Below are 27,561 nucleotides of genomic sequence, written 5' to 3'. Positions count from 1 at the left end.
TTTGCCTTTCTCGTATACTAAGTATACGTAAAGGCTATATGTTCGCTCCAAAAACAAACTTTTTATAGAAGGCCTGGAGACCCATATTGTTATATACCGATCGTCTCAGTTCGACGAATTGAGGTGATGTCTGTGTGTGTGTATGTCTGTGCGCAAAAAAAAACTCACTCATTTTTCAGGCACTTATCCTTAATTTGCTCGCAACAAGTTGCAAACGACGGAGAATCCTGTCCCGTTGTTTCCTTTTGAAAATCTGCCAGTTCGCACTATGGGCTCAAAACTTATGGCCAAAATACATTTTTTCACATGCAAAACCTGTTTTAATTTTTCGGATTCCTTAACCGATTTGCTCGCAACAAGTTGCATTCCACGGAGAATCCTGTTCCCCATTGAAAATCGGCCGGTTCGCACTATGGGCTCAAAACTAATGGCCAAAATATAGTTTTACACTCAAAATCCGTGCAATAAGCTCACTTATTTATCGGGCAACCGATGGACCGATCACACCATGGGCTGTTATGCCCAAAATATTTTCTTTAATAGGCAAAACCCGTGCAAAAAAGCTTCTTTATTTTTTGGGCACTTATCCTTTATCAATTTTCTCGCGACAAGTTGTGACAAGGAATCCTGCCCCGTTATTTTTTATTTAAAATCGGCGATATCGCATAATTCACTTATTTTTTGGTCATTTAAGCTAACAGGAGAATCCTGTCTTATTATGTTCAATTAAAAATTGGCCCGATCGCGCTATGGGCTAGACGCTTTGTCTGCTCGTATACTAAACGTACCGGAAGGTTATAATTCATCAAACCCCCTAGTAACTCTAGTTGAATTTTAATTCTGTGAACATACTTAAAAAGTTTAAGTTATTCTTACAGTGACAATTTCTATTGATTTTGGTTATTGCGTACGCATCTCTTTGTCGAACCTATTGATTTCTTGTTCTCGCCCATTTCAACAAGCCATCGCACAGTTTCATAAAGGTCATAGGCATTCGGTAGTTCGTTTGACGGACACGTGTGTAGATTTAATTAGACGTGCCGTCTCTCTTCTCCTCACGGATATTTTACTCAATTTCCGAGTTCTGCTTTAACCAGGGTAATTAAAAGTATCTAGTTGCCCGATTAGGTTCCAGTTTAATCCACTTCTAACTACCACTAGCTCCTAATGCGCAACCGTGCACAGGGTCTTGAGCTAGTTTGTCCGTAGTTCGAATTATCGTCAAATGAATTAACTCAAATTTTCTACATTTTTTTCTGAAGTCCCAAAAGAAAATTTGAATTAGCTGTAAGTTTGTTTAACATTTTCCTCTACATGCAACTCTGATGCTATTAAAAGAGGTTCTTTTGGTAAAAAATGTTCTGTTCTTGTATCTTTTCGTTTAAGCATTCTTGGTTTTCAGAAATGTGTAGATGGTAATAATGGTTCAGATTACGAGCTTTATAACGAGATATAATATAAAACGATAATATAATATGTGAACTTTGACCTCCAGAAAGCAGTATCTTGATCAAATGATAAAGCTCTATTTCTGACTTCTATCAAAACTGAAAAATTTCTAATTGATTATCTAAAATCAGATTATTTTTAATATTTGTTTGGTATCATACCAAAAATGAATATGTACCGTTTTGACATATTCGGAACACCCGCATTTAAATGGTATTTTGAGCCATATTCGCTTAGTTTTCTCCATAGGATCTTGAATTCTTTCGCAATCTTGGTCCTCCGTATGGATAACCATGGAAATTCTTAGTTTTAGAAAGCTAAAACACCGGTTTTCGGGATTTGAGCAAAAAGGTACAAGTTACAATGATGACTTGATTTTTATCACGCCCTAATTTGGTTTGGCTTCGATTTCGTCTACCAACAATTTGATGACAGTTACGCCTGATTTTGCCACATTTTTAACAGAAGCTTATATGTATGTAGTTATCCACCAACCTGACTGTATTTTTTCAACAGAGACATAATACTGAAAACAACTAACGATTTCCATCGTATGTTGCTTAATATAAATTCGTCCAAGATGTCTGTCAAATCTTTTGGAAATCTATATAATAATCAAAAACTGTCGGTTGATTTTTCAGCGTCAGCCCATTAATTGATTTATATTTGTGAAATAGACGCATGATAACAGATATGATGGAAATAATTAGATCAATCCCCGTTATAGGCTGTTTTGACTTTTCTAACTTTTCGCGAAACATTTTTTGATGCACGAGAAAGGTATCATGGCCGCTAGGTGGATTAATCTTGTTTTTTTTTTTAATTTAAAACGATTAGTTAGTCTTTTGTTATTCTTTAATTTTTTTTGTAACATCCGATTTTGCAAACAAATTATTTCTTTTGAAACTTACCTCTGGATATTCCGGCGCTACTGTCGTCGTAGTCGTTCTGGCTAGCGGATTTTGTCGCCCGATGTTGCCTTTCCGCTGTAGCAGATTGTTTCGACTGTTGGAGTCCTGTGACAGAACGGAGGTGACTACTGCCAGCAGACATAAGAGCCCTGTTAGATACGCACTGAAAAGACAAATGTGGAAAAAAAGAAGCAGGTTAGATTCAAATGCAAATTGTTTGACCATGAAGTGGTAAACGGAATGATTGTGTGTGAAGACACGACAATGGAATTGAGTGGAAGCTTTCGGGTCATTGACATACTCAACGCATCCAAATACTTTCGAATTAACAAGAACAATGCGAAGCAAATTTTAGAGAAAAATCTGATATTTTCAAATGTAGTTTTTTTTTTCATTCAAACCGATGTCAACTTCATAGTTTTAAATTAAAACATGCATCAACACTTTCATGTGCTTACTTCAACGATTTGTTATTTTGAATTGTTTTCTAGTGTTCAGAAACGCCGCTACCTCTGCCAACTGGTTTTGATTTTTTGTTCGAATAATAATGCAAATGCATGAATGTAGAAATGATGCTTAGTCTATAGACTATAGAAAACTTGATGATAATAGATAATAGGTGTGGAAATGCTATATGAACACAAGCTTCAAACTACCAGGAAGTTCATATTAAACCAAGAAAATTCTCTTTAAAATTTGATCCAGCAATCCCTTTTGAAGTTCATGGTATATTAATGCAAACATCCTTCCTCGTTATGTCCGACCTTTATCTGAAGGCCAACAACCACTGTGCGGCCATTCCGTTCGTTACAATTTAAGTAATAAACCTAAATTTGAAAGTAAGGTAGCGCATTGTTGGAACGAGTTTTCCCCATCATTGATCGCATGAGTAGCAGAAACAGCAGCTCCTTCACTGACCTTCGCATTTTCTCGCCCTGTCCGCGGCAAGTCGACTGTGCGAAGATTTCCGTGTTCTGTACGAGATTTATTCATATGCAATCAAGTGCGGCGGCAGCAGGCACTCCAGAATCGGGCCACCTCAGGGTGCTGGTTATTAACAAGCCGGCGATCACGCTTGGGACTGTGACTGACTGGAGGAACACGAGCGCGCGCGATCGAAGAATTTGAAAGTAGATGATATTGGCCCTCATCGAGAGCGGTGACGATCTCGATCTTGTGGCGGTTGAGTGGTCTTTATGCGCTTAGGGGGGACTTTGAACTTGTGAGAGGAGTAGGTATTTGAACCGTAACCGACTGGCATACATGTCGGAGGCATTCAAGTGAACAAGGCTGCTCCACTTTGCGGTAGGTCTTCGAGGTGCTTCACTAGAGCGAGTTTCTGGTCTGGTTTTGGCGTGTTGTGGATTCTGTGTGCCCTTTATGGTTCCAGGATCAAGGTGATCCACTGCAAAATGTTTATTGCTTAACAGAAAGTCTTAATAGCCTATGCAGTCAGATTACAGTTCTTATCACTTGGTAAAGAGTATCTTGATATAAAAGTTATTTGCAACCGCGGCAAGCTACCGTTTGTTTTTTTTTATCAAACATAGCGTTAAGATAAACGCTTTCTATGTTTTATAAAATGACAGTTTTAGAGAATGTCGTTAGGGCAGCCTTGAAGAAAATATTCGAAAAGAACTTTTTCGTGTTTATGAAAACCGAAACGGCATTTTATACACTGAATTTGGTCCAGAACTGCTGAATGGCCTCCCATACTTGGTTTTTATGGTCTTAATAAGTAATACAGTAATATCCCGATTTTATCACCCCCAGGTGAATTTCGGTGTAAAACAGGGTATGTGACAAAATCGAAAAAAAATTTTTTTTTGGTTCATTTTACAAATATGAATCATTTTATGCCTTGGAAAGGCAAAATGCGTGAATGGTACCCGTGATTTCTTGTCGAAAATGCTTACAGAATCCATCCCAGGTACACAGAAGTCATTTATAAATTCTTCCGTCAGAAAATTATCCAGAAATTAGTTCGGAGTTAAAAGCCTTGGAAATTCACAGAAGAAATTCTAAGAACATTTTGATTTTTAAAAATTTCTTTACGAATTCTTTTAGGAGTTGCTTCAGAATTTCTTTTAAGAAATTCCTTAAGGAATATTTCAAATATAAATTCCATGGAAATTCCATGATTTCTAGGAAATCAGTTGTTCTATCAGAACAATTTTGGCGTATATACATAATTATATTTAAGGGAAAACATTCGATTTGATGTGTCCACGTGCCTCAGCTCAACTCCGTCAATGATTATAAAAAATGTTGGAAAATCAGTTTTTTTTTCAGAACAGTTTTGGCGTATGTTATTAAATCTCAAGGAAAATGGTGGGTCACGTGTTCCATCGTGGCCCAGCCAGAGTGTAAAATAATCGAAATTTTTTGGTGAACTCCACCTTTCTTCACTTGTCAGTTCACTTCCAGACACATTCATAGTCGGCTCTGGACTGTCAATATTCAGTTGAATATTAGTCATTGAATATTTATGCACATTTTACAAATTGATAAATTATCTGAAATCTGAACACGTTTCATATGAGTAAAGTAATGTATCATATAGAACTGAATCCGACTTTCATCCGCGTGAAAGTGCCTCAGTAAACATCAATATAAACAATGCTAATTATGTTTTTATCTGCACATATCAAGCACATTCAGTGACAGTCGAATGAATGAGTTTGTGGAGTAGTCGTCTGACTATGTCATTCTATGTTTTGAATATTCATGCGATGTTTGTCAAAATTCGGACCGAAGTTGCTTCATGAAGATGAATATTTTATGCTCTGGGCCCAGCTTCTCCGCTATTGTTTGCCACCTTATTCATGAAAATAGTTCCGTTTTGGAAAATTTGCATGGCAACCATCATCATTTTCGTAAATTTTTTAAATTTATTGCTAGACTAAGGCCGGTCCATGGCTAGGGTCCGTAAATCGTCCTCCACCTGATCGATCCACTTTGCCTTCTTGTTCCCGTCGTAACGTTGTCGAGAACCATTTTCACCGGATTACTGTTTGACATTCTGGCTACGTGCCCGGCCCACTGCAGTCTTCCGATTTTCGCGGTGTGAAGGATGGATGGTTCTCCCAATAGCTGATGCAACTCGTGGTTCATTCGCCTCTTCCATGTACCATCCGCCATCTGCACTCCACCAGAGATGGTACGCAGCACTTTCCTTTCGAAAATTCCCAGTGCTCGTTGGTCCTCCATGATCATCGTCCAGGTCTCGTGTCCGTAGAGGACTACCGGTCTAATAAGGGTTTTTGTAGATAGTCAGTTTGGTACGGCGGCAAACTCTATTCGATCGGAGTGTTTGGCGGAGTCCAAAGTACGTACGATTTCTTGCCATGATGCGTCTCCGAATTTCTCTGCTGGTATCGTTATCGGCGGTCACCAGTGAGCCCAAGTACACGAATTCTTCAACCACCTCGATTTCGTCACCACCGAGAGAAACTCGAGGTGGGTGGCTTACATTGACCTCTCTTGAGCCTCTTCCTATCATGTATTTCGTCTTCGACGTGTTGATGACTAGCCCAATCCGTTTTGCTTCGCTTTTCAGTCTGATGTAGGCTTCCTCCATCCTCTCAAAGTTACGTGCCATAATATATATGTCGTCATCGAAACCAAATAACTGGACGGACTTCGTGAAAATCGTACCACTCGTGTAGATCCCTTCCAAAGCGATGTTGAATAGCAGACACGAAAGGCCATCACCTTTCCGTAACCCTCTGTGCGTTTCGAAGGGACTCAAGAATGCCCCTGAAACTCGAACTACGCACATCACCCGATCCATCGTCGCCTTGGTCAACCGTATCAGTTTTTCCGGAGATCCGTTTTCGTGCATTAGCTGCCTTATCTGGTCCCGATCGATTGTATCATATGCGGCTTTGAAGTCGATATATACATGATGTGTGTATTCGCGGCATTTCAATCCAGCTTATCGCCCTTTTTGTAGACGGGACACACGACACCTTTCATCCACTCCTGCGGCAGAACCTCATCCTCCCAAACATTGGTCATTACCCAGTGCAGCGCTCTAGCCAGTGCCTCACCACCGTGTTTAAACCGCTCTCCTGGTAGTTGGTCAACTAACTGCTCACATTCGCCGTCATACCTCCGGGGACACCGTGCCTAGTGCAGCGGTTGCGGTGCTGCGATCGAATATCTCTCCAGCCATCTTCAAGAGACGCTGCGCCTAGCTGCTCTTCCGTTGGGAGTGCCACTTCCAGCTGCTGCGCGTAGTCATGGGCTAGTCTACCGTCTTATAGCCGCTCAATAATGTTTAGCCGCGGCGGACGACTCCGACGCGTGTTGTACACCGTCGAGAGTTTTGAGCGCAGGCATACTGCAACGAGGTAGTGGTTGGATTCAATATTCGCACTGCGGTAAGTGCGTTCGTTCGTGATGTCTGAAAAGAATTTGCCGGCGATTAGAACGTGGTCAATTTGGTTTTCCGTTACTTGATTAGGTGATTTCCATGTGGCCTTGTAGATATTTTTGCAGGGGAAGAAAGTGCTTCGGACTACCATTCCGCGAAAGGCTGCAAAGTTTATGCATCATTGGCAGTTGTCGTTCGATACGGTTTTCAGACTATCTCGTCCGATGAACGGTCTATACATTTCCTCCCTTCCTACCTGAGCGTTCATGTCGCCGATGACGATTTTGACGTCCCGCAGAGGGCATCCATCGTATGTCTGCTCCAGCTGTGCATAGAACGCTTCTTTCTCGTCGTCGGGTCTCCCTTCGTGTGGGCTGTGCACGTTGAAGATGCTATAGTTGAAGAAACTGCATTTTATTCTCAGCTTGCACATCCATGCGTTGATTGTCTGCTACCCAATCACGCGTTGGCGCATCTTGCCCAGCACTATGAAGCCGGTTCCCTGCTCGTTGGTGGGGCCACAGCTTTGGTAGAAAGTAGCCGCTCCATGCCCGCTTTTCCACACTTTCTGTCCTGTCTAGGAGATTTCCTGCAGCGCTACGACGTCGAAGTTGCGGGCATGTAATTCATCGTAGATTATCCTATCGCAACCTGCGAAGCCTAGTGACTTGCAATTCCATGTTCCAAGCTTCTAATCGTGATCCGTTGCCGATTATATCGAGTCGTATTCTCTTCTATGTCGAACAAGGCGGCTTTTTGGGCCTGCGCAAACCTCCTGTCTTGTCGGGAGTCCGTCATGTCAAGTCTGTTTAGCGTCCAACCTAACACCAGGACTTGGGCTTGTGCGCTTTTAGCGGCACACGGTCGCTTTATGGCGGAGACTACTTGCGGATACATGCAGCTTTTTATAGAGTTTATCAGAGCCCACCGTCAAACCGCACCACATCCTAGGCAGGCGCCACAACTCGCAGATTGCCTGGGAAGGGATCGTCAAGCCCTTGGACATAGTCCCTGCTACCCACGTTTCACAACAACAATACAATAATTTTGGCAGAAACAATGAGCTTATTTACTTATTTCCTAGATGAAGTGCAAGTAACGTCTAGGTAAGAGCTCATATCAAGCTGCTCATAAGAGCTGCTTTGTCTTTTTCTCGCTGCAAAGATATTAGAAAACAACAAGGCCAGTAAATGTCAAAATGTATAAATAACTTAGTTTAGCTTGATTGACTGTACACATCATAGTTGCTAGTCGTGATTGGCCGAGAAACAACAAATAATGCACTGCTCACCAATTGAATAGTTTTCTCGGGACTAGAAAGCTATTCTCACTGTACATGCTTCGAAGTTTCTTTAATTCAAGACTCATAAAGATGCCGGCCACGTCCTAACAGTCAATTAGGATAAGGGGAGGAAAATTAGTTCGACACTTATAGCTACAAGAGACCGAGGAATCCTCTGCATCTCCATGAGCGTACTGGAAAGTTAGTTGGGAAGGAAATATGTTGGAAATCGCCTTGATAAGCGAATAATTATTTCTTTTGAACGACACCATATTAATGATGATACAAAAACGGAAAAGCAACGCGTATCTTACGTGTTTTACCGAAAATTGATAAACGCACTGCACAACGCTTGCATCGATTGAAACACGCACTTACTTGTTCGATGGCTACTGCAAACTTATGAGTCACCGAACACCGTATAGATATTTTTTCATTTTCGTGACACTCTAAAAGAACTGAACCTAAGCTGACGACGGGGCGCATTTAGGTTCAAAAGAGAGAGCAAATAGGAGGAATCAATTCTTGATTGTAGAAGGTCGGAAATAAATAAAGCCCTGGATATATCCCGACGCTCGCTCAACAACTCTAATCCAATGAGCTTGCAGCGGTCATGGTAACTTGGTAGGTTGTTTGGATCATGCCAGTGGAGATGCCGTAACGCGAAACGAACAAATTTGCGTTGGATTGCCTCGATACGCAATATACTGTTTTGGTAAAACGGTGCCCAAACAACAGAAGAGAATTCTAGAATCGATCTTACCAAGTTCAAATAATGGATATTCTTGAAGTCTTTAGATATGCGGAAAATGAAACCAAGTATTTTAGAAGCTTTGGAGGACACGAATGCGACATGATCGTTGAAAGATAGTTTTGAATCTAATAGTACGACTAGATCCTTAACGACCAGGGAATCAATATTCGAGCAACGCCTAACAATATACCCTTTGGGGCCATCCAGAAACCACGTGGTCATATTTTTGAAGATTTTCAACCCCCCCTCCCCCCCATGTGGTCTATCGTGGTCATTTGGCAGACCCCCCTCTCCCCCCCCTTTGTCCACGTGGTTTTTTTTTTCAAGTACAAAAATTTAAAAAAAACCCTATGTAACTAAAACATATGGTTAATCCGATCAATTTTGAAGATGGACAATTTTTTTTTTGTGTCTTTATTAAGGAGACTTTCAGCCCGAGGCTGGCTCGTCTCCGAAATGGACAATTTCAACTGATTCAAAATCAAACTAAAACCTAGCATGGAAATTATAAATTTTCATTATTTCGAAGATTTTTATGATGTTATCATGTTGTAATGTGTATCAGGTATTAGGTTATCTAGAAATCGCATACCTTCGATGCATCAGGAGGATACAAAAATGCGGACTCATGAATATGTTATAAAATTTCGAGAAAAATTTGTAATGGTTTAGAAATTTTCCAAAATATCCCTATATTTTTAATTTCTTTATTGGTGATTTTTTAAATACATAATTGCAATTTTGCTTTTACAAGTGCTAATTTATTATTGTTTTGTGGAAAATTTTCAACTGTTTATGGAAATTTTGCATTATTTGCAGTAATTCTAAATTTATTTAATACTCATACCCTGATTTCTTTATTGGCAATTTCCAATTCTATTATGGAAAATTTCTGTTTTTTCTCTAATAAATAATCTAGAGCTGGCTCATCTCTCAAAATTTCTAATTCTTCATTGAAATTTTATTTTGATATTGACTCGTGGAATCCAATGATGCCATACTAAACATATTTTCTCGATCACTCTGATGTCTTTCGAATGATTTCCCAAGGAACTTCTATTCCATGTCTCGAATATGCTTCAGTCAATTGTCCTTTCATAAGCGACTCATTGAAGAATGAATGCATTATAGATCAATTATCATTTTGGAGTTCGGATCATTCGATTTATCCAATTAACCAAATTATGAATGATGTATGATATAATATCCCATTAGGTCCATTGGGTTGATATGACAATTGTTATTTGTACAAGCTACTACAGACTTTTTAGTTAAAAAAATTATGTTGAGCTTTTTAGAGGAATGTCTTCACTTGTCATAAGACGAGTTTGTACCTTCCCATCTAATTCCACCACTTGATTGTACCTTGACAGATACGTATTTCGACCTCAACAGTAAGGTCGTCATCAGTGTTTCATACTTGACTCGACTTAGGTTATACAAAACTTTTAGGTTTTAAAAGACGTCCTGGAAGTCGTAATGTTTGAACTACTTAATCATTCAAGTCCGTGAACCCAGTGCTTCCAAGGCCCTACAAAAAGGCATAGTCATTGTGCAGCTTGATGTTGACTCAAGATAATTTTGGGTACCTTGTCTCTTAGATCTCATGTTAATGGAAATTAGGATTATATGCTTATTTCATCGGATTGGGTACATACCGATGATGAGGACATTATAAATGTCATGATTGATCACCCGAGAAGTCGTGGGCTGAACTTGAGAGCAATCACTGGCTTAACGTTCAGGATGACCCATCTTATCTGAGTGTTCAGAATGATTCAAAAATTTCAACTTCATTTGCATGCTCTTAGAATCGAAATCTTCCCAAAGTTTCGGATAACTGAGTTTTCAGGGTCAGTGAAATTTGAGCTCCAATATTTTTTTCTGTAAAACCAATATCTAGATGAACAATTTTACTGAAGAAAATCGTGGTCTAGCTCTCTTTTGTGATTTAATAGACAATCTAAAACGCTGGGCATATATGACCCATCAGTCCTGAAAGGGTTGAGATTTGTTTTAGAATTCAATTTCAATCGTTATTATAACACTATTTATTACCCTAGATTGTTTTAGGGATTGGAGTGTTTTTTTCTGTTCTAAGACCCTTTTATGAATTTAAAAAGCATTTTATTTAGAATTTCATGTTGATTCTTTAAATGCAAACTTCTCTACGTCATATCCTTTTTCATACGCACTACTAGAATTTTGTGCATTATTGATCGAAAAATTTAAAAATGCACCTAAATGTTCTAATTAGGTGCATTATTAAATTTTTCGATCAATTAGCCTAATTATTCAATATCATAAGAACTAGGCTTCTTAATCCTGAATAATTGCCTACACTTATTGCTTGGATGAATTTTAAATTCCAAGATCTTCCCTAATTTTCAAGAATAATTATTCTGGAGTTGCAAGGAAACCCTTCAGAATAGTTGGAAAAAATTCTTCGGAGTCTCCACGGAAAAATCTTCAGTATTTCAACGACTTTTTTTCGAAATTCTGTGGAAGAGTTCCTAAAAGGTTCGGTAGAAATTTTGAAGAACAAGAAGAATCCGTAGAAGGATCCTAAATGCATATTTACGATGAAAATTCCAATAAACATCAAATTCCGAAGAACTTCCGGTATAAATTAGAAAAAAAATCCAGCCTACTTTTTTTTACAGAATCTCTAAAGATTTTTTTTCAAAATCCTGGGCAAATTGAATGAATCTTCAAAGGAAATTCTTCTAAATTTCCAATGGAAATTTTTTTCGTTTTTCCTAAAAAAATCTTAGAAATTTACAGCAGTTTTTTTAATTTCCAAAAGAAATTATTTGTATACCAAAATATTTCCGTTGGAAATTCCTAAGAGTTTGCAGTAGAAAATCAAAAAACGGTTCATCTAACATACCAATAATGAATTTCCCGACGATATATCGATGTGTTTACAAGTGGAAATAACGAAAAAAATTGCACTTTTGTAGTACTTGTGACGGTCGTACTTTAGAAGCAATTTCAATAGGAATTCCTTAGAAAATTAAATCAAAATTTTAAAGATTTTCTGATGTGAAAATTCCTTACAAATTTTAAATCATTTCTTGTGCTTCTTTGCATGGTAAAGATTTAAAGCAATGTTTAGCTGAACCTACAAAGAAATCAAAATGACTTTCCGAAGAAGAATGAATTTCCCATGAAATTTTGGAAGAATTTATGGCGCAAATTAAAAAGAACACGAACCTTGAGAATTCTAAAGATTTATTCTTTGAAAATCCAAAGTATTTTTTGAAGATAATCCATAGACTCTTCCGTGGAAATTCTAAATAATGCCTCGAATAAAAAAAATATTTGGAAAATTTAAAAAATGTGATAGAATTCACAAAGATCGTAAAAAATTTCTTTTCAAAATTCCAAATTTGAAAATGAAAATCCAAAAACAAAAAATCAACTGTAATATCAAAGTGTTTCATGTGGCATTGGCTATTTAATTTCTAATGAAAACTCAGAAGATTTTTTCTTGAAAAATTTAGAAGTCTTCTTCTTCTTCTATGGCTCCATATTCCAACTGGAAGTTGGTCTGCTTTTCAACTTAGTTTATTCTATTAGCAATTCCTCAGTTATAAATTGACACTGAGTTGAAAAGACGCTACGTGGGCATCGGCCCTAAGATGCGCTTTGCGTTTAATGATTAAATCATTTAATTTTGATGATTTGTATTTTTTACACCGCTATTGTTATTTAACAAAAATTTTCGTGTTAAAAAAAACCACGTGGTTAGAGAGCTACACCCCCCTCCCCCCATGTGGCTTATCGGGGTCATTTTCCAAACACCCCCCTATATGACCACGTGGTTTCTGGACGGCCCCTTGTCGTCAACAGAGTTTGTTACTGACAAACGCACCTCGCAACAAGCCTTTATCAGAATAAGACAAGAATCATTTGCCTTGCATGCACTGATATTTCTGAGAATACGATGCTTATTTTGTAATCATAGTTAGATTCTCGAATATTTTCATAAAAGCAGAAACTATGACAGCAAAAAAAAACGAAATTAGCTGTGTATAGAGGTAGAGATTTTTTTTACATTTTTTCGGGATATTTTCAAGACTTTAAAAGAAGAATCTTTTGAATTTCGCATGAAAAATCTAATGAACTTCTCCAGAAAAATCTATAAGTTTTCCAAAATTTGGAAAATATTTTCGAGAAATCTTTGGAATTAGTCAGAGAAGCTCTTTGGAATTCCTAAATAAAATAGTTTGGGATTTCAGCAAAAAATTCGTCGCATTTTACATGAGAAACTTCAGAATTTTCCTCGGAATCTTCATTAAAAATGAACCGTTTGTTTGAGAAACTGCATATGTAACATTTTTGGCCAAAATGAGATTTTTATATATTCTGAATCCTCGTCCAAAATACGTATTCTGGCAAAAATACGAAAAAAAATTTTGTTCAGGAATGTATGAAAAAAATTTCGTTTGTTTGAGAAACTACATATGTCCACGTACTTTGAAGAGCAATTGTGGAGTACTGCTTACATTTTTCGCACTGAAAGTGCCCCAGGGTGTTGAGTTTTGCCAAAAACTATTGATCTGTATCGAAGAAATCGAAAGATTCGGTGCAAGTTTGTTGAAAAACAGTTTTTTGTTGTTTTCTCGAAATACTGTAAAATGGACTTATGCAGTTTCTCAAACAAATGATTCAAATATGTTCCTAACTTCTACAGGAAAAACTTCGGAAATTTACGGAAAGTTCCTGGTGAGTATTCTTCGAAAATTGCACTGAAAATTCTTGATAATTGTAGGAGAGTGCGGCTGGTAGAATGGGTGTTTACCGTTGGCATTCTCATTCTAGAATAATGAAGACGGCTAGTTTGGCATGGCCAACGATAAAACAGTAAATTCTTAAGAATTTTCGCGGGAGACTAAGGGGTTTTCAAGAAAAACTCTCTGGAATGTTAACGAGAAATTCTTTAGAATTTGCATTTACAGAATTTTTGTACAGTAGACGTTCTATAACTTAATGTCATTTAACTGCAATGCTTTTAACTGCACTTCGATAGTTACATCAGTTTTGCAGTTATCGGACAGCTGAGCTTCAAAACGATGTCAAAGTCGATGATAGCTGCATAGCGCTGAACAATCAGGTGCACTTCTATTCTGACGTCGTCTGACAATTGTTTGCCGTCTAGAATGCGTCGCAGTTATCGAACGACATTCGCTAACTGAAACGAAAACATGTTGCAGTTATCTAACGACTAGTGTATTGTCCACAAGAAATTCCATTGGCCGAACTGGTAATTTGGCTGAAAAAGTCGTTTTCCGTAACAGGTCGTTTGGCCGAATAGGTCGTCGGCCCAAAAATGCTGTTTGGCCGAAATGGTCGATTGACAGAATGGATCATTTGTCCGAAAACATCGTTTAGGCCAATACGTTATATGGCCAAATGTCAATAACCGAACGGGTAATTTAATCCATAATAAATCCAAAAATATTGGAATACATTTTTGGGCCAAATGGCTCTTTATGCCAAATGACATTTGTTTACCAAACGGCATTTTTGGTCATATGATCTATATTCGGTCAAATGACTTTTTCATCCGAACAGCATATTCAGTCAAATGACCTGTTAGATTAAACAACTTTGTAAACTTTGTCCGGCCAAATTTTCCTCCTGGCTGTACATTGCTTTCGGCCAAACTACATTTTCGGTCAAACCAGTTTTGCCCTGATAATAGCTTCCGTTAAACGTTTAGTTTTGCGAAATATTACCTGGTTGTATATCTTTTGGCCACGGTATAAAGTGGCCACGGAATCTTGTTCAATGATCAATTGACAAAAAGACCATTTCGCCTAACAAACGACTATTTTTGACCATTTTACCCGCTCAGTACGAGAAATAAAATTTTCTGAAGAAATAAAAAAAGTCTAAAAAATTTCGAGCATTTTCCTGATGTTTTAAAGTTGGCTATGCCAAACAAGCCGTTTAGTGATAAACCTCTCCCTTCCAAAAAATCTGTCTAGTAAAGGATAAAAAACTAACCGTTTTAATTAATCTAGATGGGGGAAGTCAAAGTTTAAATTTTTTTTTTACCAGGCTCAGTTTTCTGTGTGAATTTCAAAGAATACTCAACAGAAACTTGAAAGAAACTTTCCGTGGATATTCCGAATATTTTCCTGTAGAAATTTAGAACAACTTCCCGTGAAAACTCTGAAAGGATTCTCCTGTAGATCCCATACAATTTTCCTTGGTAAATCCAAAGAGCTTGAAAGTAGTTCCCGTGGAAAATCTGAAAACAATTTTCAAATGAATAGTCTGGAAAAACTGGAAATCTTTCATAAAAATTTTGAGGCGAAATTCAAAAGATTCTCCCGTCATTGTCTTGAAAATATCCAAAACTAGTCAAACCTTTCCGATCTTGCTCGGGTTGTTTGTTTCGACTTTACTGTCAATAGTCTAGTGGATGGCAGCGTAGCCCTCTAGATCGATTTCAGTTCGAGCTTGATGGTTTTCTTCAGAACTCATAAAAACGTATTATTTTCACATTTGTTCAACTTTCCCAGCGAAAAGTTCTATCTTTTCATTTATATAAACACAGCTGATCCCAAGACGAATCGATTAGTGAGGAAATCCTGCAAATCGGTTCATTCGTTCATGTGTTATATTGCCTCAAAGGAAATGTAAACTCATTTTTATATATAGAGAAGATGATCAATTCAGCCAAACGACACTTTCAACCATATGTCCATTTCGGCCAAATGGCCCTTTCGACCAAACGACTATTTCGACCGAAGGACATATTCACGATTTTTTCAGCCAAAGGAACTAGTCGACCAAATGACATTCTCGGCCAAATAACTTTAGGCTAGATCTGAGATGAGATAAGACATGTCACTGTCCCTTTTCGAAACCATTTGTCAGAGAAGACTAATATTTATTGGGCCATTTGACAGACGCCGGCAAAGAAAGCGATGTTTCATTTTGCAGGTGGGTACTTTGTTATTAATTCCGAGGTGATGCTAGTAGTCGGGTATTTTTGAACTTCAGATTTGAAAGTAATAAATCAACATGAAGAAACTTTTTCATTGCCAATTTGAACATGAAATGGAGTTAATTGTTTTCATCATCCTGACTATGCAGCAATTGAAAAATACAGTTAAACTGCTCATCAACAGGTAATTATTGATATAAATTAATTCGTCTTGTTATTTTTTAGTTGGTGAAAAAAAGATGGTCGCACTGGAACTGCCCGTCGCGTGGAACGAGCATAAATTATGAGAAGGCATTCAGCTCGAGTTGTCTTATCTTAGTCTTATCTAGATAGCCAGATTCGCTAGATAGCAAAGTCTGAAAACATAATCATATAGAAAACATATTTTGATTTTGACATCAAATTGATTCATAATTTGTTTTCAAATATGTATGAATCATCATGGTTGATTACATATTTTGATCACATTTTGCTGTAAATTATTAAATTGAATGATATGACATCAAGAATTGGAAAACAATATCAAAATTAGTTTTCGATTTGCTCTCATCGGCAGCAGGAATAGTTTTTGATTGGATGTCACAGTAAGATATTTCTGCTATTACGTTTTGTTATTTTAACCGTTGAAACGACCAAAAAGATATCAAATCCAGTAAACATAATCGATGATTTCACAACATTAAAACAAGTTATCGATTTGCTCTTAAGATTTGCTCGGGTAGGTTTCTACCAAATAGTCTTTTCGGGTTAACGACATATTCGGCAAAACAACTTTCAGTCTTGTGGCTTTCTGCCGAACGACTCTTTTCTGTTCAAAAATTCAATTTCAATTAGATTTTTTTTTTGTGAATGGGCCCTAAAGAGCATGATGAGTACTACTCGTTAACACCATTTTCTGAAAATGGTTAAAACGTCACTTGTTCAGATTACGGCAGTCTAGCTTGGGGGCCCTCCTTAGCCGTGCGGTAAAAGCGCGGCTACAAAGCAAGACCATACTGAGGGTGGCTAGGTTCGATTCCCGGTGCCGGTCTAGGCAATTTTCGGATTGGAAATTGTATCGACTTCCCTGGGCATAGAAGTATCATCGTGTTATACTCATGATATACATACGAATGCAAAAATGGTAACTTGGCTTAGAAACCTTGCAGTTAATAACTGTGGAAGTGCTTAATGAACACTAAGCTGCGAGGCGGCTCTGCCCCAGTGTGGGGATGTAATGCCAATAAGAAGAAGAAGAAGAAGCAGTCTAGCTGTGTAATGCAAAATAACGGAATGAAAAGTAAGCAACAAAATTGTCTTCTTTTTTGTTGCTGACAAAAATTTTAGGATCTTTGTCATTATCATCTCCGATAAAAACAAAGCTTTGTCGTTGGTTCTCTTTTGTCGCTTGTTTCGCTTGCGCAACATTGATCCCCGAAAAATTGATTCCCTGTTAACGACGCATTCTTTTTTAAGACTCGTTGTTCCAATTTTGTAGCAGTAGTCAATCGAGGAGCGTTCGGCGAGAATGAGATCACTGAACATTTGTCAGCATTAAGTACCATACGGTTCATCTCACACCAATGAGCTGAGTTTGCAAGAAATAGACATCAGAAGCGTCGCATACTGTTTCCTTTTTGGGAAAACGTGATCGAAATTAAATAGACCAATAATAAAACATTTTAGGCCTATGGTTTCTTCGGCAAAGTTTTTCCATTGATTATTCTTGATTTTTTGAATGTATCTATTTTGTAATTAATCCCCCTAAAAGTGAGAAACGAAATTTATTTTTTTCATCATCAATTTTAAAAATTCAATTTGTTTGGCAATGTTGTAGAGAATTTCATAAGAAAAAATGTTGCTGAAGACACTGTAGTTTTACCTTTCAATTGTAATGGTCAAAACTAAATTTTTAGTAAAAACATACTAAAAATCAGTTTTTTTTTTTAATAACTTTCTCTATCAATTCTCTACAATTTTCATATGTTCTACAATTTTGATCGCCATGAGAAAATACACGTTATATAAAACATAATTGTTATCTTATATATGTGAAGAGATATTCAAGATTTTCTAACAAAAGTGCCCTTTTCTGTACAAAAATCTGCTAAACTTGCAAAATCTTGCAAACGAAACCACCTCCACATGAAACTATGAAGTAAACACTAATGCATCGAGGGAAAGCCGTTTGTCGCTCGCTGTCCCTTCCATGTTAAAACCTGTGATTAAAAAATGTGCCATATACTTTATGTTCCACGAAAATCTTTTTTTTTTTCGCGGATATGTTACATAAACATCATATTTGTTCGATAATTCTATCATTTTCATATCTTTTTATGTGGATCGTTTATGTGGTCCGATGTGCCTTATAAATAACAGTTACTTATTCTTCAATCATATTTGCACATTGTACATATAGTGTTTATTATCCAAGTAATCCTCGCCTAATTCCTTTACGTAGTAACCAAATTTTGAAAATATCAAAGTAGCCTTTATCTGATTGTAGCCGAGATTCAGAGTGTTTAACCAGTATTTTTTCTGCGCGACACAACACAAAAGTTAATTTCGTAAGCCAACGCTATGTTTTAGATAAGGCAGTAGTGAACAGAATTTTTAATGTGACTAAATTTCCTGTGTATATGGTGAAAAAAACGTTTGAAACAATTTCGAAACATGACATCAACAAGTAAGTTTCATTACCTATCTAAATAATAGATATTAGATGTAGATTTGAACCTGCAGGTGAACTCAAGTACCACGATTTATTCCGAGTATGGAAATGTGTTGAAGGAAACATGAAGGTAAAAGCCGATTATCTCGCTCTGGAGATAATGAATCATTTCAGTTTTGATGAAGCTGGAGATGTACGGTCAGAGATTTTGAAATGCTCTTTAAACTTAAGCAAATATTTTAAGAAGCTATGGAAGAAGTATTCGCGCGTAGAGGCTGAAGTATTGAAGTTGAAGTATTTTGATCAGTATTTCGAATTGCCACAATCCGTACTCACCCGACTTCCTTCCCCTTCTAAAGGAATTGCCTTTAGTGAAAGTTCAGACTGTGCTAAAAGAAGGAAAACATTCAAAATAAGATCCTAGCACAACGCAGTCAGATGAATTATCATTTGCGACATCTATGAAGCTACATGAAGAAGTTAGGAGGGTTGATGCATCAATTTTGAACATCTGCACGCAGAGTAATCCGTCTCAAGCAACACACATGTTGAAATCATTGAAATGTGTCGCACAATCACTATGCGTTTCTTACACTCCAGACGAAGCTTTGGCGTTAGTTTGTGATGCTCAGCTCACAGTATCGCAATATAACAAGATGCGGCTAGGAGCTAAGATGCGGAATGCTAACTTATATCCGGCATACAAGAAAGTATTAGAAGCAAAAAATAGATGTTATCCTGATAAGCAGTCGTTAACTATAGGCGAGACAAACATAGAAATAAAACTGCAAGCACTTCTTGACCATACGGTTGAACGAATTATGTTGACGACCAAAGATATTATACCTAACTTTTCAGATGAAGAATTGTTGAATTTGGTGTGTACGGTTAAGTACGGGTATGATGGCAGTGGTGACCATGCAGTATATAAGCAGAAATTTACAAATGATGATGGTGCTGCAACCGACAGCCAAATTTTTGCAACATCCATTGTCCCAATCAGCATTGTTGTTAATGAAAAAATTGTTTTCCAAAACCCACGGCCTTCATCTACGAGGTTTTGCAGGCCGTTACATTTAGTATTTGCTAAAGAGACTGCAGCACTTATCAATGCCGAACAAGCTTCTTTGGATAGCCAAATTGCGCAGCTACAACCCTCGAAATTCCAGTGTTTTGGCCGTTCCGTACTCGTTAAGTATAACATGCTCATGACAATGGTTGACGGGAAAATATGCAATACCATAACGTCAACTTCATCGCAATGCTGCTACATTTGTGGCGCATCTCCGTCGCAAATGAATGATTTGAATGCAGTGTTGAAACGGAATGAAAATGAAGGAACCTTCCAGTTTGGTTTGTCGGTGCTTCATGCGTATATTCGGTTTTTCGAGTACTTTTTGCACTTGGCTTATCGTCTGGATATAAAGAAATGGCAAGCAAGAACAGCAGAACACAAGAAAACTGTATCGGAGAGGAAAACCATCATCCAATCGAAATTTAAAAAGGAAATGGGATTGATCGTCGACAAGCCTCGTTCTGGTGGATGCGGCAATAGCAACGACGGCAATACTGCCAGGCGCTTTTTTAAAAATTGGGAGCAATCTGCACAGATCACAGAAATCAAACCTGAAGCAATATATCGATGTAAAATTATCCTTGAGACAATGGCTTCTGGTAATTTTCGACCACTCATGTTTGAGTTATTTTATGAACTGTTTTGTACTCGTTTCAGGTTGTAAAATTGATTCCGAAAAGTTTGAAGAATATGCCTTGCAAACTGCTCATATTCTCGTCGATCAATACGGATGGTACCCAATGCCAGCATCTGTGCATAAAATACTGGTTCATGGTGCAAAAGTAATTTCTTCTTTCCTTGTTCCTATTGGTCAACTAACGGAAGAGGCGTTAGAATCGCGAAATAAGGACATCAGAAACTACAGAGAAGATCATACCAGGAAGTTTTCAAGGGTGCAAACAAACACAGACCTCATACACCGGCTTTTAGAGACATCTGATCCATTGATCACGTCAATTCGAGGATTTCCGAAGAAAAAAGCATCTCTTTTGTCGGAAGATGCGAAAAAACTTTTGGTTTTATTTGATGATAGTACGAGAGAAGAAAGCGACAGCGACTGTAGTGATGATTAACTTTTTAGTATTATAACATGATTTTTTAATTGTGTAATTTAATAGTGAAATACCAAAATATGGAAATATAATAATAAAAACAATTTCTATATATTTTACAAACCTTGAACGACCCCGAACAAGAAACAGCTCAATTGAACTAGTAAAAAATTGGTTCCGTTAATCTGGTGATAAACTGATTACGTTCATAGTTTTAACATGGAAGGGACAACGAGCGACAAATGATTTTCCCATGATTCGTTAGTGTTTACTTCATAGTTTCACGTGGAGGTGGTTTCGTTTGCAAGAATTTGCAAGTTTAGTAGATTTTTTGTACAGAAAAAGTTCACTTTTTGTTAGAAAATACTTAATATCTCTTCACATATAAGAGATAAAAATATGTTTTATAGCAAAACATGTATTTTTTCATGGCGATCAAAATTGTAGAACATACGAAAATTGTAGAAAATTGATTGAAAAAGTTATTCAAAGAAAAGTGATTTTTAGCGCGTTTTCATTTAAAAATCAATTTTGACCATTAAAATTGAAAGATAGACCTATAGTGTCTTCAGCAACATTTTTTCTAATAAGATTCTCTACAACATTGCTAAACAAAATGAATTTTTTAAATTGATAATAAATTTTTTTTTTGTTTCTCACTTCTAGGGGGATTAATCACAAAATAGATACATCCAAAAAATCAAGAATATTCAACGGAAAAACTTTGCTAAAGAAACTACAGGTCTAAAATGCTTTTTTCTAGGTCAAAATAATTTCGATCACGTTTTTCCTTGAAAGGAAACAGTGTGGTCGGTTTGTAGCTTTGCTGATGTTATTCTAGGAGCAATACAAGGACGTGGCTAGAGCTCCGGTGCATGGTCAAATAATAGCATTACTTTACTGTTATGTAACTGCATATGTTCAAATTCTGACATTTTTGTGAGACTTACTTTGTTAACTGGCTTTGGGACAGTTTGTCGAATAACATTTCGTCGAATGACGTTTAGCCAAATTACATTTAGTCAAATGGAAATTAGTCGAATGTTGAAAGTAAATTTCAGTCGGTAGTAGGTAATTTAGTAAAATGGTTAATTAGTCAATAGATTTTTGATTAAATCTGATAGAATAACCCACAAGATACATGGATTAACTAATACGAGAAATTCCGTGGACGTGAGAAAGTTTAATTAGCAGTAAAAGCGAATACGGAAGCTAATGAGGGTTTTGTGCAAACGGAATCTTCTGGAGATCCTGGTGGACTGTAGAAAAATTGAAAACCTACAAAGGTAGCAACATATTAGGTACTGACGGTGAAATACTCTCTATTCTATATAAAGGCAAGGCCCTTTTGCTCAATGCTTTCTGAATCAGTAGTCAGTTTGTGCTACTGACTGGCAAACGAATGATTTAAACACCCAGATGACGACGAACTTTGTATCGGTTTTCACGTGCCGTTTAGCGTCGTGTAACTCGACAACTTAGCCCTCAACTGCGGCAAAATTTAAGCTAATTTTGAAAATACAAACCAGACTTTTGTGACCCACATTTCTGTGATCCGGGGGGCGTTGCTAACATTTACCTTTGTACCAAGACGAAGGTGGCGCTGAGGTTGAAATCGTGTCGTTCGAGCTTGTACCTCCAGTTCTTTGCTGCCGCCGCGCCGTTAGTTTGCCGCGCACATAAATGTATGTAAATCGATTTGGGTTCAACTCTTGGACTGCATACGGTTTGCATAGCAAAACAGCCTCCGATCATGATCAAGGGGGCAAGATCTGTCGTGTGCTGTCTTGGGTAAAATGTTGCAGTTGCCTCGGGGTTGACATTTGCTTTTCCCATACCCCATCGGTTGTTGGTCGGTCGATCGTTTGGAGAGGTGAGCGGTTAGAAACCGGTGAACTCGTTGGGTTATGGACACAGGGGAAAATGGAGCGGCTGCCGGCGGACGGGGACCTCGTGCCGGGTGAGCAGAACAACCGTTATCTGTACGGTTGATTCACTTTATAGAGTACTCTATTAATGTAGATTATCTGAGATTGTAGTTAGTTTCACTGGTATTCACCAATTGTGCTAAATATTGTTTGTTCTACACGAATGTTCCATACAATTAATAAATCTTTCATAGTACAGTAGACTATGACAAAGTGGCCTGTTTTGAGACACCCTAGTGCTTTATGAATAAATATGATTACATGCGCGAACTGCAGACCGGCATGGCTGCCCTACAATTAGACCAAAGTATATACAGTGGCATTGGGAACTAGGTGAGAAATGTGTCTTAATCAACTCAGGTGTAGTTATTTGGGAGAATGTGGCCGTTCGTTCGATTGCAAATATATTCGATATACATGTGCAAATGGTGGGAATATTCGTTTCGTCAAATAATGTCGAGGTCTTTGCGAATGCTCGTCGTGAAGTGTGCGTGTGTGTGGATACTGAAATTAATCTAGCAAAAACTGGTTTAACAGCTCATTTGCTCTATTCTCGAATGGAGTGCTAATATGTGGCATTAATTTAACAAACAGGTATTGGAACTCTAAATTATACTTATTACAACGAATATCGATAGCTGGTGCGGCTTCCAGGTGTGAATCAACATAACCGGTATTTAATTTCCCTTTCACTTCACGTAATATCCGAAAATATGTCAGATTAGTAAAATTCATGTTCATTATCATTTTTTCCTGTTTTACAAATTAGTTTGTTTATTGAGTGGTCGACCTTGATGACCCATCTTCTTAATGAATTTGATCTTTTTTCAGAATCCTTTTGTCTAGGTTAAACATAAATTCACCGAGTGTGAGGTGATCTAGAAATGGCGGCAGCATTACGGAGAATGTGATGGGGTAGATAACGAGGGAGGCTTGGTGATGAAACTGGAAACAGGATGTAAGATTTCCAGCTTCAGCTCTTCAATATCTAGAGAAGTATAACAAAGTCCATTAGCTACCAAGAGAGCTAACATAGCACTGAATGATATTGAAATTTCAGGGTGAGAAAGTTTTACTGAAGGAATTGAAAACCGCCGCAGAACGCTGCCTACAAAGTTACCGAATTGAATACCATCGATTAAAACCAATTACACAAGAGGTCATATATCAGTTCTAGTCGTTTATGCACAAGCGCTTAGCCGCGGAGCAGGTTTGCGCCATTCGCCAGATATTTTTGAAATTCTGTGAATACAGTTGTCCAGGAAGTAGTCATGTCCATAAAAGACTATACCCTGATGGATAGGCTGACCCTACGTACCGTATTTATCAGGACAATCCTGTTTTTAGACCTTTTTGTGCTGTCCCGTCGTAATCTAAAATATGCTCAATTTGTCCTGTTTTTTCATTGATTATCCCAAAGAGCTCCAAAATATTATTCAAACAAATTCAATATTTTGGACAGCAATCTAAAATCAAATACAAAGAAAATCTTTATTAGAGAAATTTGCTGCCCCGCCGCTCCCCAAAGAAAGTGAACGCCCATAATAAAGTGTGAGATTTTTTGTTATTAGTGTTGCTTTTAAAAGAATGCTATCTATTCCATTTTCTATTGATCGACTTTTTTAACAGTTTTAACAGTTTTTATCAGGTAATGACAACAGGTGCATCTCCGGGAATTTTTTCATACAGTTTCATTTCAATGATTTTTTTCTGCTTATTCCGGAGGCATTAAAATTTGGTCAATTTCATCAGTGGATTGAACGGAATTAGTAACTTGGTAGGCAAGTATTTTCCAAAAAATCAGGTCACGCCTCACCGTCAACAAATTGAAGCACAGGGACAGACGATCTTATTTTTAGATTAAGTTTATTTTCTATTATTCTTTTTGAGTCTTCCAAAATAAGATGTGATTCAACTTTTTTTTTTCAAATCGGCTTTACCACATATTTTTCAATCATTTTTTTTTTTGAAACAATAAAAACCATTCAAAGTCTTTCTGAATAATTCTGAATATTTCGAAATCATCCACTGTAAAAAAACCGACGGCATGGAAATAGTAGTTTGTGCAACTAGTTGCAAATAGATGTTTTTTTCAGCACGAGTTGTACGTTTATCCAACGAGGCTTGCTGAGTTGGATAAATACTACGAGTGCTGAAAAAATCGAGTTTTGCAACGAGTTGCACACGCTATTTTTTGCAATGACGAAAAATGGGCTTAAATGTGATAAATCTGTACCAAAATGGTACAATTTTATTCACTTAACATGACCAAACTTGCCAAAAAATCATGTTGCTGCAGAAAACAAACAGATTCCATGTTATCGTGCCTCATTGTGTGCTTAACACACCATAAGGCGATAGATAAACATGCTTTCGGAGAATTTGATGTCATGCCCATCAAATTATTTCTTTTATTACGTGACACAGAGAATACATTATTTGAACACTCACCCAAGCCAATTTAGCTAAATGTGGTCATGTAACTATTGTTCTAATGCTGGTTTTCCATTATAGCACCCAAATGAGTGCTTTAATGGATTTATGCAACCCATTTGAGTTGCATAATGTTCATTAAAGCATCCATGTAATTGGTATGGAAAAGTAGGCCGTTTTATCACTCAAACACCAACTGTAAACCATGTATTGTGATCAGGAATTGCAAAAATAATTTATAAATCAACTGAACAAAATCGAGTTTAAGGCAGTTTCAAACCGAGGGAAAATTTGGTCAGATTAAAGGCTAGATTTAAGGTCCTGACGTACTTTAAGGCTAGTTTACACATCAGGAGCTTGTCTGCAAATTTCGCTCCCATAAGTGGACGGGATTTATGGGATTCCGTATAAAAAATTAGAAATTCCGCTCAATTTGAAATACAATCCGGCGAAATCCTCCAAGAGTTCGAGCTGTAAGCCTGACTATAAATTTGCCAGGATTTTTTATACTTCATGCGACGAAATGGCACGAGTCCCGCTTTTTTAGGGGGGCACATGGGAACACAATTGACCCTCTACAACCCAAATTTTTGTTTTCGCTCAAAATCTCTATTTTGCTTTCTAAAATCGATCTAAACACGATTTGGGCATTAAAAATGTTTAATTCGAGATTTTATCAATTTCACACTTTGATTTTTTAGAATTTTGTTATTCAAGTTTTTTATCCAATCAAATAGTTTCATGAATCTATTGACCTTTTTTGATTTTTCAACATATTTAGAGTTTGAAAATTCTTATCCAATGCTGACTTATTACAATTTTAAAATTTTCAGAGTTTATTTTTAATTTTCCGTGTAACGAGTTGGACAAATATATTAGAGTATAAAATTCACCACTATAACCTTTTATTGAATGCGGTTAGTTGTAGAAAAATACTAAACTACAAATATTTCACTCTTTGAAGGTATACGAGCAAAACCACGAAAGAACAAAATATTACTCAATTTTCAATATGTGTAGAACTTTGAAAATTGACTTTGAACCATATTTAAACATACATTCATGTTTATGTTATTGATCAACATCAAAAACTTTTCGAAAGCCGATCAATTGAAAATTACAAAAAAAAATAATCAAAGTATCCCGTTTAAAGGCGGTCTTGGGCACTATGGTTAATGGATAAGATTCCTGAGTTGTGAGTCTACTTCTAACGTCATTTAAATTAATTTCCATCAAAAAGGACTGTAAATTGATTAGATATGACATTTATTCTCATGCGCCAGCCATATTCATGAAAATAATTCAAATTATATTTTAATATTGTTTCTTCCCTGTAGAGATTTTTGTTATTCTTAGTTTTTTTTTCCACTTATATTTATGGAAAACATATTTGGCACGGGAAATCAATAATACCACCCCATTGCGCTTTTTGCATTGCCTCTTGACATTTTTCTTAAGCCTTCTAATGGCCAAAACCGGCCTTAGCAAGGTATTTTGACTTTTTTTTTAATTGTTCAGAATTGGAAAAGTTTTTGATTTTGGCAATAATAAAATCCTTATTGCATACCTATCTAAGAGTTGATCAAATTAAATTTAAAAAATTCACCATTTTTTTTAAATATTTAAAAATGCGTAATTCACTGTTCCTTCGTTGTCCGCGTCCCTTTGATGAGTGAAATATTTGTAGTTTAGTATTTTTCAACAAATAACGTAATACAATAGAATGTTATGGTGGTGAATGACTCAATCAAAAATATTTCTATTTTCTTACGCGCAAAATGAAAATTAAGCTCATCAATATTGAAATTTTCACAGCTCTTGAATTTTATCACAAGGTTTTTTGAGGAGATGTGACAATGGTGACGAACGAGGGGTTGCTAAAACGCTTCAAAAGCATTGAGATCGGGTGTTATCCCGCACGGAGCATTCAAGGTCAGCATCGATTCGGCATCTTCTATATTCAGGAGTAGAGGTATGCGCCAGTCCGCCGGCCTAAAACGGTGTGACGATTTTTAAATTACATTTGATTATCGAAAAAAACTATGATTTCCCAGGATTTTTTAGACTTTTGGAGAAAAAAAATGAAGTTCTCCGGAAAAATATCCAAAACCTTTGTAAGAAATTCTTCTTGATATCCAGGAGAATTCATTCGCATTTTTTTGCTAAATAATTTTCGATTACCCAGGATTTTTTTTCAAATTCCTTTTTTAAACTAATTAGTGAAGTTTTTCTAGATTTCCACTGAAAATTCCTTCAAAATTCTACTAGAAAACTCCTCTGAATTCTCACAAAAAATATATTTGAATTTCTTTGGGATATTTTTCAGAATTTCAGGGTGTCAATCCAGTCGGGAAAACCGGGAAAAATGCGGGAAATCATAAAACTAACCGGGAAATTGAACTATCGGTCAAATCATGACATTCATTACCAAAGTAATGAACTATTTTTTTTTGTAATGTCTTAAATAATTATCATTTGAAAATAAAATAGCAATAGTGCGTCATTAAAAAAAAAATCATCTTACGGTAATAATGGTACAAATTGTATAAAACATAGTTTCCCAAAGTTATGGGTCGCGACCCCCCACCTTGTGTCTTGCGACACCCAACTTTGGGAGGCTATGGTATAAAAAGTATAGAATTTTTTAAGCATCGTGAGTGTTTTATGGGAGCGGGCCATTTGGCA

General features: G+C 37.0%; 1 protein-coding gene across 7 annotated transcripts in view; it reads right to left on the bottom strand.

Moving 5' to 3' along the window:
* LOC134209961 (uncharacterized) overlaps window positions 1-27,561 on the bottom strand; it is an 84,358-nt gene that overhangs the window by 31,019 nt on the left and 25,778 nt on the right. For all 7 annotated transcript variants that reach the window (XM_062685979.1, XM_062686010.1, XM_062685985.1 and 4 more), the window contains exon 3: window positions 2,361-2,523. In XM_062685979.1, the coding sequence (XP_062541963.1) occupies window positions 2,361-2,523 (163 nt within the window). The remainder of the gene's footprint in view (window positions 1-2,360; window positions 2,524-27,561) is intronic.

This window comes from Armigeres subalbatus, chromosome 1 (genome assembly GCF_024139115.2).
Source record: "Armigeres subalbatus isolate Guangzhou_Male chromosome 1, GZ_Asu_2, whole genome shotgun sequence".
NCBI lineage: Eukaryota > Metazoa > Arthropoda > Insecta > Diptera > Culicidae > Armigeres > Armigeres subalbatus.
This window is presented reverse-complemented; position numbering and strand designations above follow the sequence as displayed.